Below are 13,962 nucleotides of genomic sequence, written 5' to 3'. Positions count from 1 at the left end.
CAATAATTGTGTGAGTACTCCAAAAACAAAAAAAAAAAAAAAAAGAAGGAAAGAGAAATAGGTATACGATTAATATAATTTTATAAACGTAAATTGAACAGTTTCCATTGGGGGATTGGCGGTGGCATATAATATTATAATTTAATCGAAGTCTTCTTGAAATTCAGAGGTAATGCATTACCCTTCTTTACTGGTCAATGGTCAGATTTGAGAACGCCGCCTGCCTGCCACCTCTTCAGCCCTTTGAGGACTGTGGGTCCTTTTTATTGGTGCATGCCCACCAAAATCTCATGAATCCCCCAGTTTAGGTGGTACGGTTTTGTGCCAAGGGGATTATTAGGCTTAGCTAAATACCTCTAAAGTAATTGATTACCATGTATATTCGTGTGGGACGGAAGATTAACGGTTCAAATCTTTTTTTTTATTAAAAAATTGTCATTTAATATAATTTTTTTTAGATTCACGTAGATGGATGCCTCTTACATTCATGTAGTCCAATGGCCTTGTTAGTACAGGATCCGGTAGAAGTAGACGTAAACTGTGACAATAGATAAAAAAAACAAATTAAGCCTAAGCACCTTTTTTTTTGTGATTGTTCCATTTGTTCGCTCAAGTTATGGCAAGTGGCCCGTATAAAAACCTACCCCCGGTCGCCTCGCTGGCAATAACGACCATTGACCGTTTACAACCCAACCATACGATACATGGTACAACTGTACAAGTATTTTATTTTAAGTTTTTTTTTTTGGGTTTTTGGGTAGAAAAAACTGTACAGCGAGTGTATACAACTGCGCAAATAAAAAAAAAAAAAAAAAAGGTTGCAGCTGTATGTCCCGCTTCACTCTATCCAAATATGCTCATCCAAAATGTCAGCAACAGCTACCATCCATCACGATCAACCTTTTGGGCAGTGAGACGAGTTCTTTCTAAGTTGTAATCTTAACCGAGAAGAACAAAAGAATCTGCACTGGACTTGTGGGGTGGACATCACCTGGATTCTGGAAAGATATAGATTTAATGCCAAATTAATCCCCATGTCAAATAACCGATCAAGGTTTGTTTGGATGGTAAGTTATTTGGAATATTTTTACGGTAGTACTTTTTGTGATGTGATGTATGCGAAATAAAAAAGTAATTAAGAAGATAAAAATATGTATTGAAAATTGTAATGATGATGTAAGCAAATAAAATTGAAAAAATAATGCTCAATCCAAATAAAAACTATTGTTACGTTTTTTCCTTTTCGCCAGGTGTGCGTTGAAAAGTTTGCACATGTGAAATTAGAATTTCAAAAGGGCATCATAAAAACTATTAATTGTTATGTTTTTTGATCAGCAAGTCCCTTCGTTCTTTCATTAATTCTTTTTCTGATAATGTTAGGATGGAATTTAAAAAAGCGAGAATAATTAATAAATCCTTCTAACGGGAAAAAAAAGATAAAAACAAAAAAGTCATGGCCGAATGTCTGGCTCTTGAGATAAACAGTTTCAAAACATGTATATAGTTATAACCACAAGGAGTGATGTAGTGGACAGCCTATATACGTAGAGATAAATTGCTTCCAAAGGCCCTTTTGGCTTTGGGTCGTTGGAGGACGCAAGTTGCCCATTCTTCCATTTTCACTTTCTCAGAAGCTCTTGGATTGTTTAAGCAAAGCCAAAGAAGGCGGATTGCTTTGCAAATAATTGACGTGTTGCGTTGGGTGTGTTTGACTGGTCAACTTGCTTCCTGTTGACTTTTAAGACGCCTCTCATTCCATTCCATTGGAACCCTCGCTTTGACTCCCCTTTTCGCAATTCAAAATTTTCTCAGCGCGTTTTAGTCAATTCAAAAATTTCATAGAAACGGTTTTCTCACTTTCTGGATATCTCTCTCTTTTTTCGCACGCTATGCAACAAGTCATCTACCAACAAAAGAACTTTATGCTCTGGATAGCTTTTTCCAATTAGTCACTTCTAATCCCATGCTGGTTGTCCAGCAGCATGTGCAATCCTTTCATTATTATTATTATTAGGCACAAATGTCTTTGTTTTTTTTTTTTTGTGGGTTGGGAAGGAGAGGGAAAAAAGAGTTCCGTTTTGCGTGGTCCATCCAGTTCACGGATATAAAAATGGTTGCTGATTCTTAATTGAAAGTCCCACTTACGAGTCACAGCGTCAAGGATTTGCAGTGAGGAGACAGCAGTAAAAAGTAAAGCAGGAGGATCAGGATTATAAAGTTTTTATTTGTTCACTTGCTGTCCTTCGTTACCAAAAGGCTCTAAACTATACACGCATTACCAAAAGTTTTGTAGTCTGCGCGGACGCACTACCATATTTTTGCTACAGAGGCTGCATGCATATTGCTGAAAGGTCTTATTCAATACTATCCTCGTCGTGGTCCCATTTATTTAGTCATGTTTGAGAAATTTAATTTTTTAAAAATTGTGATTTTATTGTGATGTTTGTACTTTTCTTTCTAATTTTATCTTCACAAATTCAAAATTTAAATTTAAATTGTAATGTACATATGATAAGAAAGAAAAATTATATTAAAAAGAGAGACTAAAACGTGTTTTGATTTTTCAAACTTGACAATTATTTTAAAACATCAAAAAAATGAAAAGTATGACACTTTCAATGGAATAAAAGGAATAAACAACATTATCGATCCTTGGCAAAGCGAGAATTAACAAAAAAAAAATATTTTAAGTCGTCAACTCGGTGGCTGGGCTGGTGGTAGTGCCTTTGTATCTCCCTCCAAAAGAAAAAACCAATTAAAAAAAAAAACAAGATGAACTACCAGGGGCGGAGGGAAGGGGGGGCCAGGGGGGGCAACCGCCCCCCCTCCAATTGTTAAAAAAAAAAATTTCTAAGTAAAAAAATTTTTATTATATTGTTTTGCCCCCCCAAATATTGATAAAAATATTTCACTTTGCCCCCCCTCCAATTGTTATAAAATAATTTCTAAGTAAAAATTTTTTTTCTTATATTGTTTTGCCCCCCCAAAATATTGATAAAAATTTTCACTTTGTCCCCTCCTAAGAGCCCAAATAATAATGTTTGAAAGTTATTTGGACTTTGTCCAAATAACAGAGACTCGCTCCCCTAATTGCAATTCCTAGCTCCGCCACTGTGAACTATCCCCCAGTTAATCACTGCATGAATAATCTCTGGACAGACATACCGAAAGTTGATAGGTTGTATCGCATGTGGATCATATGGTAGAAGTAGTAGATTACAACATGAACCAACCTCGGTGGTAACACTCCTTCGAACTTAACGATGGCCACGTGGACCCAAATGGTTGATCAAAATGGGAGTGAAGGGTGATTGCTCTGTCGTCTCGTGCTTGATCTGTTGGTGGGGGGGGGGGGGGGGAAATGGAATAGATTCGTCATTCGAGGTTTCAGCTTTCAAAATTTAAAAAGAAAAGAGGACTGTCAGCTTGGCTTTTGGAGTCGAATTAGCGCTGGCGAGAAGCGGAATAATTTCTCGGCCGTCGAGCCGGGATGCCCATTTCAATTGCCGCCCTATTCCAAACATCTTTACCAATTTTCCTATTCCCTCCGTCCCACTTTGTTAGTCTTATTTTCCTTTTTCGTCCGTCCCAAATTGTAGTCCACTTTCCCATTAAGAAATGTAGTAATCTTTCAAATTGTCTAAAATACCCTTATTAAATATCTTGTTATTAATACATTGTTATTAAATACTAACCCACTACATTGAATACATTGAGATTTTCCAATACATTGAATACATTGACTACATTGATTAGCATAAGGGTATTTTAGGAAATTATTAATCTAAATTTATGTTTCCAACCAAATTAATTACACTTTCTTAATCTGTGTGAAAAAAAGACCAAGACTAAGAAAACGGGACGGATGGAGTATTAAATTTGGGACTTATCTCGACATAGAGAACGAAGAAGGAAGAACGCTTAATAGAACAGTTCCTTCTTATTTTGAATATATTTGAACAAGAATTTAGATATTTTTGAAATGACAAACAAGTTAAGTACGTAACACACGTTCACAATTGAAGCTTCGTAACTAGCAGATTATGTTAAAAGAAAAAGATTTTCCAATAGAGAAATGCCGTCATGCATGTTGGATTGGCATTTGCGAAGTTGTTTCCAACTTTAGTGAAGTCTCAATGCAATATACTAATTAAAAACCATGATTAGAAAATAATAAGAGTAGTATTTATTTTTTTTCCACTTACTCCTGCTCATATTGCTATTTTTTTATGGAAAAAATTTGAGAATATCATCACGTTAACACATTTTTCAGTCATATCTTTTTAATTTCAGATACATCATACTTTTTTTTAAATCTCATATAGTACATCATGCCGATACAGCATATTTTACTACCAAATTTTTTTTAAAAAAAAAAATCCCAATTCAAACAGATTCTTTTTGGTGGATTATATCCTCTTACACTTCTAATTTTAAACACTACGAAATTTGAAAGATGATTTAGGATATAATAATAAGTATTTTCTATCAAAACTGAATTGTGACCCACCAAAAAGAGTGCGCCGATTGAGCATGCTTCTCGTCTCCACCCAAATTTGAGGAGTATTAAATTAGGAAGCAAGGGGGGAAGCGAGAGAATTAAAGAAGTGTTGAGTCATTTTCAGGAGGGGTGAATTTTCCTCCTCTTTTCGCAAGGGAGAAGGGGCCGACGACCGCCTGCCGAGAGAGAAAAGAAAAGTCGCGTAGACGGCGATTTTTCTTTTCTTTTCTTTTCACCTCCTTGTTACGCTGCTTTGAGAAGTCCAACATAACTAGAATCCATTTTTTTTTTTTTTAAAAGAAAATCTAGAATTCACTCGAGCCCAACAATCCACGGAATTTCCTTTTGCATACGATCCATTATTACTTTACTATCTAAATACAAATTTGCTAAAATAATTGTCTATACCTATTTGAGACCATAACCCATCTAAACACCCACATTTTACTATTTAAATACAAATTGCTAAAATAATTACCTATAACTATTTTTAACCATAACTCATCTAAACACACACAACTTGACAAAATGACTGATTCTAAACATATTATTATTGTAACTACTAAAGTAATCATTATTATTATTTGATGAGGAAAAAAAGGTTAAAATACCACCATTTGTTTTGGTATGAAAATTTAATTCATAATATAATATACATTTGAAAAGATGAAAATCTGAAAAGATGAACCGACCCAACAGTATCAAAAGTTGAAATCCATTTACAAACGCAAAAAAAAAGAAAAAGAAAAAAGAAATGAATAAAAATGCCCAATTAGTTGCAAAACCAATTAACCAACCCACACCCACGGACGGGCCTATAAAAGTAGAGGGCAAAATGGGGGAGCACCAAAGTCCGTCTCTCAACTGTCCCGCCCCGTGTTCAACTCGCGTTTTAGCAGACAAAAAAGAGAGAATTGAATTTGCAAACAACCCTTGAGCCTAGAAGGGAGACGGGGACAAACTCCAAAATCGATCGTATCACCAAAACAAATTATTGTCAAATCCAATTCCGTTTTAGAGAGAGAGAGAGAGTGTGAAACAGAAAGAGAAAGGAAGGAGTAGCCTACTGAGAAAAGAAAGGAAGAAGACCAACCTCCCCCAAAAAAAGGAAAAAAAAAAAAATCAATATTCGTCTTCCTTCTCGGGTTCTCATCAGCAGGGTTTGCTCTTCTTTCTCTTAACTGCCATTTGAGATTCCATTGTTTCGAGGGGTGAATCTTGGATTAGGTTTTCTTTCTTAACAGCGGAGATCTTAGAGGCGGTTGGAGGAATCTTTCTGGATATTCTTGATTTCTTCGAAATCTTGATTCAAGATTTTTCTCTCGTTTTTTGTTAAGCCTGGGATCATTCTCGATATAATTGAGGTTGTGTGGAATACTAAGAAAACAAAAATACAAGTTGGTCTGTAAAAGTTGAAGAGGGAAATTGGGGTAGGACGATGATGATGAACAGGAAGGAGGATGTTGACCAGAGCAACAATAGTTCGTTTTTGATGTAATATGGCACTGGTTTTGGCGGACGCATACAATATTACAACATCAACAAATTCATCATCAACAATATGTCGCTTTACATTCGTCGCGAGGCTGCAAAGGTACGCATTTTCTTCCCCTCCCTCCCCCCTCTCTCTCAATTTCTTCTTTGTTTATTGATTTTGGTTTTTTTTATGAGCAGTTATGGAAGAGATTATGTGCAGAGATTTCAACGGAAATCAACCTTCTTGCGGAGAACTGGAAGTATGTTCTTGCCGGCTTAATTTTTCAGGTCGGGTGAAATCTTTCGCTCAGTCGGTCCTCTGCCCCTCCTTTTTGTCATGTTTTGCTTTTCTTTTAAGGTGATTTGGTCTTTTACTTTCTTTTTTTTTCTCCTTTTATTTTCGGGGCTGGCGGATGGTTTGATTGCATACATGATCAATGCTTTAAAGAGGCCATGTGAACAGTTGCGTGCTGTTTCTCTTTAGGCCAATGGATATGGTCGACTGATGACTTTGTCAACAGTAGTGTCTTAAATGTCTAATAGCGGCGACATACATTTATATCAAATCCTTGCAATGTGTTAGCTTGAGTCCTGCCACTTACGATGAAGCCATCCCATACCTCCGTGCATTAGGGAATATGAGTTCTGATGGGTCAATATTTATGTGTTTCCATTTGCCTATATAGAGAGACCCATGCTTCTTAGTACTTTTAGATGTTAATCATACTTCATTTTGGTAAGTCTTCTAGATGGAATCTCTATTTGATGCTTGCACAAAAGAACAGTGTGGGTTTAGGGAACCTCATTGAGTCTGGAACAGAAGCAGGACCCAATAACATTGTTTGTGCTTGCCATCCTATGGTTCCTGCAATTAGCAAGTCTGTTTTGAGCTGGATAGTTACTCTGGTCAAATGTTTGTTATTAAAAGGAAGCGAATTAGGTCTATTTATGAATCTTGTCTTTTCTTCTGTACTTTTTGTCTCTCTTTCCTTTGTTATATTGCCTTTGATTCTATGATGTGAAGCTCATCCATATCTCCTTTCTTCAGTACATCCATGGCTTGGCTGCTCGAGGAGTACATTATCTGCATCGACCTGGGCCAACTCTTCAAGATGTTGGCTTTTACCTTCTTCCGGTCAGTAGTTGGTTGTTTGATTCTTTCTCATCTGAGCTGATTACATGCACATTGTTGAGCTGATTAGATAGTTGAAACCTATGTATCTTATAGGAGCTTGGGCAAGACAAAGCTTACATCAGTGAAACTGTGTTTACATTCATATTTATATCTTTTGTCCTGGTGAGTAATGGTTGCCCGTCTCTCTCTCTCTCTCTCTCTATTATATGTATGGATGGATGTATGTATATACCTTACAGGATATATATGCGTGCATGTTTGTGTACTAAGTCTCGCCTGTGGGTGTTTGAGTTTCAATGTAGGTCGTATGATATAGTTTTTCTTGTCCCTGTTTAAAAAAGTTAATTACTGATATAGCAACTTTTACATAGGTTTAGTATCTCTTTTTTAACTTTGTTTTTTTTTTTTTTGTAGTGGACTTTCCACCCTTTCATTTTCAAGAGCAAAAAGATCTACACAGTTTTAGTGTGGTGCAGGGTCCTGGCCTTTCTAGTTGTAAGTACTGCCTTTCTGTTACTGAGTTCTTTGTTCACGTTTCTTTTGTTTTTGCAGAAAAAAACTGTGGATATATTTGCATGCCTGCTGATGCATATATGTCCTTATTCTTGTTGTGAAGATTTTAGTTTGCCTGTGGTGATGAAAAGAAAAAACAGGACTTTTATTGCGTTAAGCGCATGATGTCCATCATTTGTCTGTTCTTGCTTTTATGCGTTGCCTCTGGTAATGATTGCCCTCATTACTGAATTCTTCTATGCAGGCTTGTCAAATTCTTCGGATCATTACTTTTTATTCTACTCAACTTCCTGGTCCAAACTATCATTGTCGTGAGGTAAGAAACTGCTCTTCTGTTTTTAAGAGTATGCTATGTTCCCTGGTATGTTGATGTGAGATAATTGATTGTTTGGTCTACTAAGGATCTTTGCCTTCCTAAAGTAATAAAAATAAAAGAATTGTTATTGCTTCATGCAGGGTTCGAAACTCGCCAGGCTTCCTCCTCCTAATAATGCTTTAGAGGTTCTATTAATTAACTGTAGGTGACAGCATACTTAACTCTCTTTTTCTTCTTCTTCTTCTTCTGGCTTTCTGGATTAAATTTTCCCAATCTTTCTACTTAATTCACAATTTTTGTGTCCACAGTTCCTCGTGGGGTTCTTTATGGTTGTGGTGACTTGATATTTTCATCTCATATGATCTTCTCTCTCGTATTTGTGCGGACGTATCACAAATATGGCTCACGGAGGTAAATTTGAAGTTTCCTATGACCTTCTAGTATTCTCTAAAACTTTTCTATGCAGTTCAAATTGAAAGAAAAAAATATTCTAAAATTTTTGTTCTATATGAGACTGCGGAGTCTATGGTTGATTGGTTGATCAGGACTCTTGAAGTTTTGATGGCAATGTTCTGTGAAATAAAATATGCTACAAATTTGTTTATGTGTCAAATTTATCGTTATATTGTATGGTAAGCTGTGTATGATTTTAGGGTTTACGGTAGAGATTTTAAATTGAAGCAATTCTGAACATGATCGCAGCTTTTTTCTAGGAGACGTGAGTACTTTGCTAATTCTTGTCCAAGTTTTACGCAGGCATCTTTTAAGCACCAACATGGTTTTCTATTCTTTTGGTGGTTCTGTCTTCTTCATAATTCATTGTTGATTTTCAGGATTTTTACATTAGTCAGTCCTAATAGCAACTTCTTATCTTCATGGTGGAAGCTAATTTTCACTGTTAAGAAAGTGGCAGTGGTCTTGGATTTGTTCCTTTTATGCATTAATTGTCCTTTTACCAACTTGTCTGTGAAGCATGTCAATATTCATTGTGACGTGAATCTGCAGGTTTGTGAAACAACTTGCTTGGCTGACGGTGGTTATCCAGAGCATGTTGATTGTTGCATCCCGCAAACATTATACAGTTGATGTTGTTGTTGCATGGTAAAGTAATCTGTTTTTAAGCCATATTTCCAATTTTATAATTTCTGGTTACTTAGAAATGGGGTGACATGATGGTTTACTTGGGTATTTGTTTCAGGTATACTGTTAATTTAATGGTTTTCTTTCTTGACAAAAAGTTGCCAGGTTAGCTTGCATTCCGCCACCTTCCCCCGTTGTTTTCTTTTTTGTTTTTGGTCCCTTAAATTTCCCCATCTCCCTTTTGTTTTATTTTATTTTTTTGGTTACAGATATTAATTCAATTTTAGCATTGACTGGTTCTGTCTTGCTGTAGAATTGCCTGATCGTAGTGGAGCTGCAGCATTGTTGCTGCCACTGAGCAAGGATAGCAGCAAGTCTAAAGAAGAGAATCATAAACTTCTTAATGGGAACTCTGGAGATCCAGCTGACTGGGTATGTGCGATTTTGCTTTGAGTAGTTTAGTCACTTTTAGCCTGTGAGAAAGGGTTTTTTTTTTTAAATGTGAATTACTGGCTTCTTTTCAGAGACCAAGAATCCAAGTCAATGGAAAGATAATGGAGGATGGAACTACAGTGCATGTTGAAGCAGTGATGAATGGTGTATAGTATGAAGCTGCTGCAGATGCAAGGACGCCAGTGATAGCTTCTTAACTTTAGATGCCTCTGGTAAATCTGATTTGTATTCTGGTGATTGGAATATGAGTCGGGATTTTTCAATGTACTATAGTTCTCCTATCCTTAAAATGTAATTTTTCAATTTAATTCGGTAGTTGCATTATCGAAAAAAATTTTTAATTCAATAATTCCATTTCAATAGTAGCTTCTTTGGTCGCCCTGCCCTGGGGGCTGTGCTGAAGTACATACTTGTTTGAGCCTATTTATTAGTTGTCTGACTTCGTTGTCTGAAGATATATGCATGGGGGATGTTGATGCAATTAAATCGATGCTGGCATGCTCTCTCTCTTTTTTTTTTTTTCAAATTGAAGTTGGTAAGACTGCCAAAAAAAACTTGGTAGTAGTACCAAGCGGCTTTGCGTACATATTCAGCTTGGGAAAGGTATGTGAATGTGAGGGCGCATTTTGTACAGGGAATTGCAGCTCATGTCACATGCATGTAACCATTTGAAGGCATATTCTTGCGTTGGAATCAGAAGAATCCGCTGTAAATGTCCAATACCCATGTTTTTCTGTACGAACCGCAAGCTCATCAGCCATGTGCCGCGATTGATATAAATATGTAGGCCCAAGCCCCTCTCTCTATCTGCCAATCACTGGGGCTGGAATTTTGTCGTCGTTCTGGATTTTTAGTTACAGTATTATAATCATGAGCTAAAAAAGTTAATGGCAAGTATCTGCTGCTGCTGCTGCTCTCCTCTCATGAGTTGTGCAAGGTTCTTTTGTGATTTAGAGCAGCGGAGTGGATTTCCAGTAATAATTAACGTGACTCCATGCAAAGAGAGCGACGTGAATTGGCAAGTTCCAAACGCAGAGAATTTGGGCTTTTGTTGGGACAGTCCACAGACATTTTGGGCTGGTTAGTGACTGATGAGACTGGGACGAATTTCAGCTCAATATTGCGGTGTCGTAACTCTTTTAAAAGGAGTCCCAGTGAATTCGGTTCATGTCTGTCTGGTCGGTACACACATATGATTGAATAGTAGGAATAGTAGGAAGAGCATTGAGAGCAGCACAGGCACAGGCACAGGCACAGGCACAGGCACAGGCACAGATCGTTTGGCCATGTACTGCTGCCCCGGATTCCTATGTCGCGTGTATCTTCGAGGTCGGTCCCATGCATGCATCATCATCCCTCTGCATACGTTTATTATGGCCTTTGGATAATTACAATTGCCGCCCCACTTGCAGCGTCTCATCTCCAGGACATGAACAATAATATGTTGCCGCAATTTAAGCTGCTGGTACTAAACTAATGTACTACTGCTGCTACCAAAAAAGTCAGTCAACAAAGGAAAAGCAGACAGACAGACAGACAGACAGAGAAAGGGGGAGGGAGAGAAAATGGCACGTCAAATTGCCGATGATGCTTGCTTGTGTTTAAGGGTCTATAATTTTTTTTTCACATAATCACGATAATGTTAAATGACGATTTAAGAAAAAAAATTGATCAATGATACTACCAGAATAGTTTAAGAAAATGCATGTGACTATAAGTACATAATATTTAACATATGGTATACGGGTTCCACCTCCAAATTTATTTTTGTCAGTGAGGATTATGGTATTTTTTTTTTAACACAATAAATCTATATTTACTCTGTATTAAGCGGTGGAAAAATTTGAAGAGATCAAGGAAAAATCGGAGGGGACTGAACTATTACTGATTCAAATGAGTGTCTACGCACCTATTGACGATATTTCCATAAAAGCCTGAATTTTTAGAATATTAGCAAAAATTTTTTCTTAACCTATATTTAAATAGAATTTTAAAACTCTCTTGATGGTAACTACTCTCGGGGTGAGTGGTTAAGTTAGTACTACCGTAGGATATGCGAGAATCGAAGAAGGGGTGGGAATGTACAGAAGGATTCTCATTATGGACGCGTGTCTGTATTAACGGCCAGGCCCTCACCTTTTGCATGCTTAACTTTCCCTTTATCTTTGTCAAGGTTGGGGCCCGTTTCCTTCAAAAAAAAAAAAAAAAAAAAGGCTGTGGGTCCGTCCTGACACCTATTGGCGTGGTAGAAACCATTGCCCTCCCCGCTGGCTACTTTACTTTCTTTGCTGTCCTGGAATCTGGCCTCCCAAGGCCTTTGGGCCTACTTGGTCTCCCGATTCAACATTTGGGCACTGACGATGATCATAATGTCATCAGTCTTCACTTCACATCCTTCTTCATCATCCCTCATCTCTCTGTAATTACAGCAGAGGTTCATCGTCAGCTGCAGAATTTTAAGCTCACGAAAACGAAATACTATATGTTGTCACGCTAATCTTTTGGGCTCTTAACATGATTTGGGGACGAATGCGTGATATGATAGTGAGCTTCTTCATGCTTAAATCGTTCAATCTCAGGTTCAGTTTCCTTTACTATCGCGTGATTTGGAGTTGAATTGTAGATAGACGTCTAGCAAAATACTACAAATGTTTTAATTTTGAGGAGGTATGTCCAAGAAGGTCCTAAACAACAGGCTTCAACTATTAGCAGCTCTTCCTGTTCCCATTCATCATACTCTTGTAGGAGTATGTGATTTACTTGGCAGGTGCCTCCATCAGCAGCTCATAATAGCAACGCATTTTGCTGCCCTAGAGGATAATTTTGCAGAAGAGGATAATATGTTGGTAAGGCTGTGGAGTGTAATTGCATCATCAACTCTGGGAAAGTTATCTGATTGTCATATAAAGGGCAGAACCAAAGGGACCTAGAAGCAGTAATTGTACAACGACAAATTCCAAGGATATCAAGAAACAGATCCTAGGGAATCAGTGGGATATGTTCGTCTCCTCCTGATTACAGCGTTTTTGTCATTCACCTGGTTTTATCTTCCTAGGCTTTCAAGTTTGAAGTAGTCATGGATTGAGCAATCAACGTTCAAAAACAGATTTTTTTTGGGGGCAAAATCTGCACAACTTTCCCCGTCACTGAATCAACTTTCAACACAAGACTCTTTCAATTCAAAACGTTTAACAATTGAGCAGAGTTTTACTTTATCTTAACATGAAGTATATGACGAGAGGCCTATTTTTTCAATAAAGGTCTACTGGATTGAAAAATCCAGTCTTCAAAATGGACTGGATAAACAAATATTAGCGTACTTGCATAGCTTATTATTTGCAAGAAATTATTTAGGAAAAATGGTCGGTTCATATTTCACAAAAATATTCTTTTCGTCCCTCACTTTTAAAATGAAGCAATTTCGTCATTGATATTTAAAAACTGAAATTATTACATCCCTGAACCCAAATTTCAATTTGAATCAAACTACCGGCCAACCTGATTACAAATTTTGGGGGTGTAATTAGTAGATCATTTGGTTAACTCAACCTGATATTCATGTGAAATTTAATGAACCTAAAAAGAAAAAATAAAAAATTATAACATAAAAAAGAAAGATTAATCTTTCCTACATTATCATTGTATAGACTGACGGTTTTATGTACCGCCATATCATTTTAATTTAAATTTAAACACCAAATTTTATATTTATGATACACATCTAGATTCGCAAGCGGATATACTAAAAGTGCATGAAAAGATTTATCAAAAAAAAAAAAAAACTCTACTATTCCAAGACAGAATGACCTTTTATTTTATAATTTTTATTTTTTGGATTTAATAAATGTCACGTGAATATGATGAAATTGATTGAATGATCTATCAATTCTATTTCCAAAATTTATTACCGGGTTATTGGATGGTTTTGATTCAAATTGAAAATTAGGTTCAGGGATGTAATAGCTTTAATTTTTAAATGTTAGAGATGAATTTGTCTCATTTTAAAAATGAGGGACGAAAAGAATATTTTTGCGAGATGTGAGAGATGAAATAAGTCGTTTGCCCAATTATTTAATCACATCATAAATATGAATTTTCAATTACCATTTTATCTTCTCAATTAACTTTTATCTCATATTACATCGTAAAATTATTATTTTTTATAATCTCCTTTCGAAACTCAGTCAAAAGAATATGTGGATAACGACTGGACAATCGCAAATTAAAATATTATTGTCTCTTCTTAACAATTATGCAAATGTAAAGTAAAGGAGGATGGGCATGGACTTAGGACTTAGGAGGGTCTACCGAGCTTACAAACAAAATGGAGGATCAGTAACGACCCAGGACACTGACGCGCGACAGCATATCTTCAAATTCCCGTCTTTGACTCTTACCTACAGTCTACAGATAACAGATGAGATCATATCAGATCAGATATTTCTTCCCTCAACTTCAACTTCTCTTATCCTCCAAGTTTCTGACTAG

General features: G+C 36.6%; 1 protein-coding gene across 2 annotated transcripts; it reads left to right on the top strand.

Moving 5' to 3' along the window:
• The first annotated feature begins 5,440 nt into the window (after positions 1-5,440).
• LOC113691461 (phosphatidylinositol:ceramide inositolphosphotransferase 1-like) lies at positions 5,441-9,897 on the top strand. Of its 2 annotated transcripts, XM_027209603.2 has the most exons (12): positions 5,441-6,095; positions 6,176-6,265; positions 7,026-7,112; positions 7,206-7,274; positions 7,527-7,607; positions 7,870-7,941; positions 8,082-8,142; positions 8,250-8,352; positions 8,947-9,042; positions 9,140-9,186; positions 9,335-9,453; positions 9,546-9,897. In XM_027209603.2, exons 1-12 carry the CDS (start codon positions 6,063-6,065, stop codon positions 9,624-9,626), a joined length of 939 nt encoding a protein of 312 aa, XP_027065404.1. In that variant the 5' UTR covers positions 5,441-6,062; the 3' UTR covers positions 9,627-9,897. The 2 variants fall into 2 exon arrangements, with proteins under 2 accessions (XP_027065404.1, XP_027065405.1); XM_027209604.2 differs by lacking the exons at positions 5,441-6,095; positions 6,176-6,265 and adding an exon at positions 6,274-6,335 and having other exon boundaries at positions 9,546-9,839.
• The last annotated feature ends 4,065 nt before the right edge of the window (positions 9,898-13,962 follow it).

This window comes from Coffea arabica, chromosome 6c (assembly GCF_036785885.1).
Source record: "Coffea arabica cultivar ET-39 chromosome 6c, Coffea Arabica ET-39 HiFi, whole genome shotgun sequence".
Classification (NCBI taxonomy): Eukaryota; Viridiplantae; Streptophyta; class Magnoliopsida; order Gentianales; family Rubiaceae; genus Coffea; species Coffea arabica.
The sequence above is the reverse complement of the archived record's forward strand: the minus strand, read 5'-3'. Positions and strand labels throughout refer to the sequence as shown.

Coding starts and splice junctions, on each gene's coding strand:
- LOC113691461 (XM_027209603.2), top strand. CDS start 6,063: ATGTCGCTTTACATTCGTCGCGAGGCTGCAAAG. Junction 9,187..9,334: donor TCTTGACAAAAAGTTGCCAG/GTTAGCTTGCAT, acceptor GTCTTGCTGTAG/AATTGCCTGATCGTAGTGGA. Junction 9,454..9,545: donor CTGGAGATCCAGCTGACTGG/GTATGTGCGATT, acceptor GCTTCTTTTCAG/AGACCAAGAATCCAAGTCAA.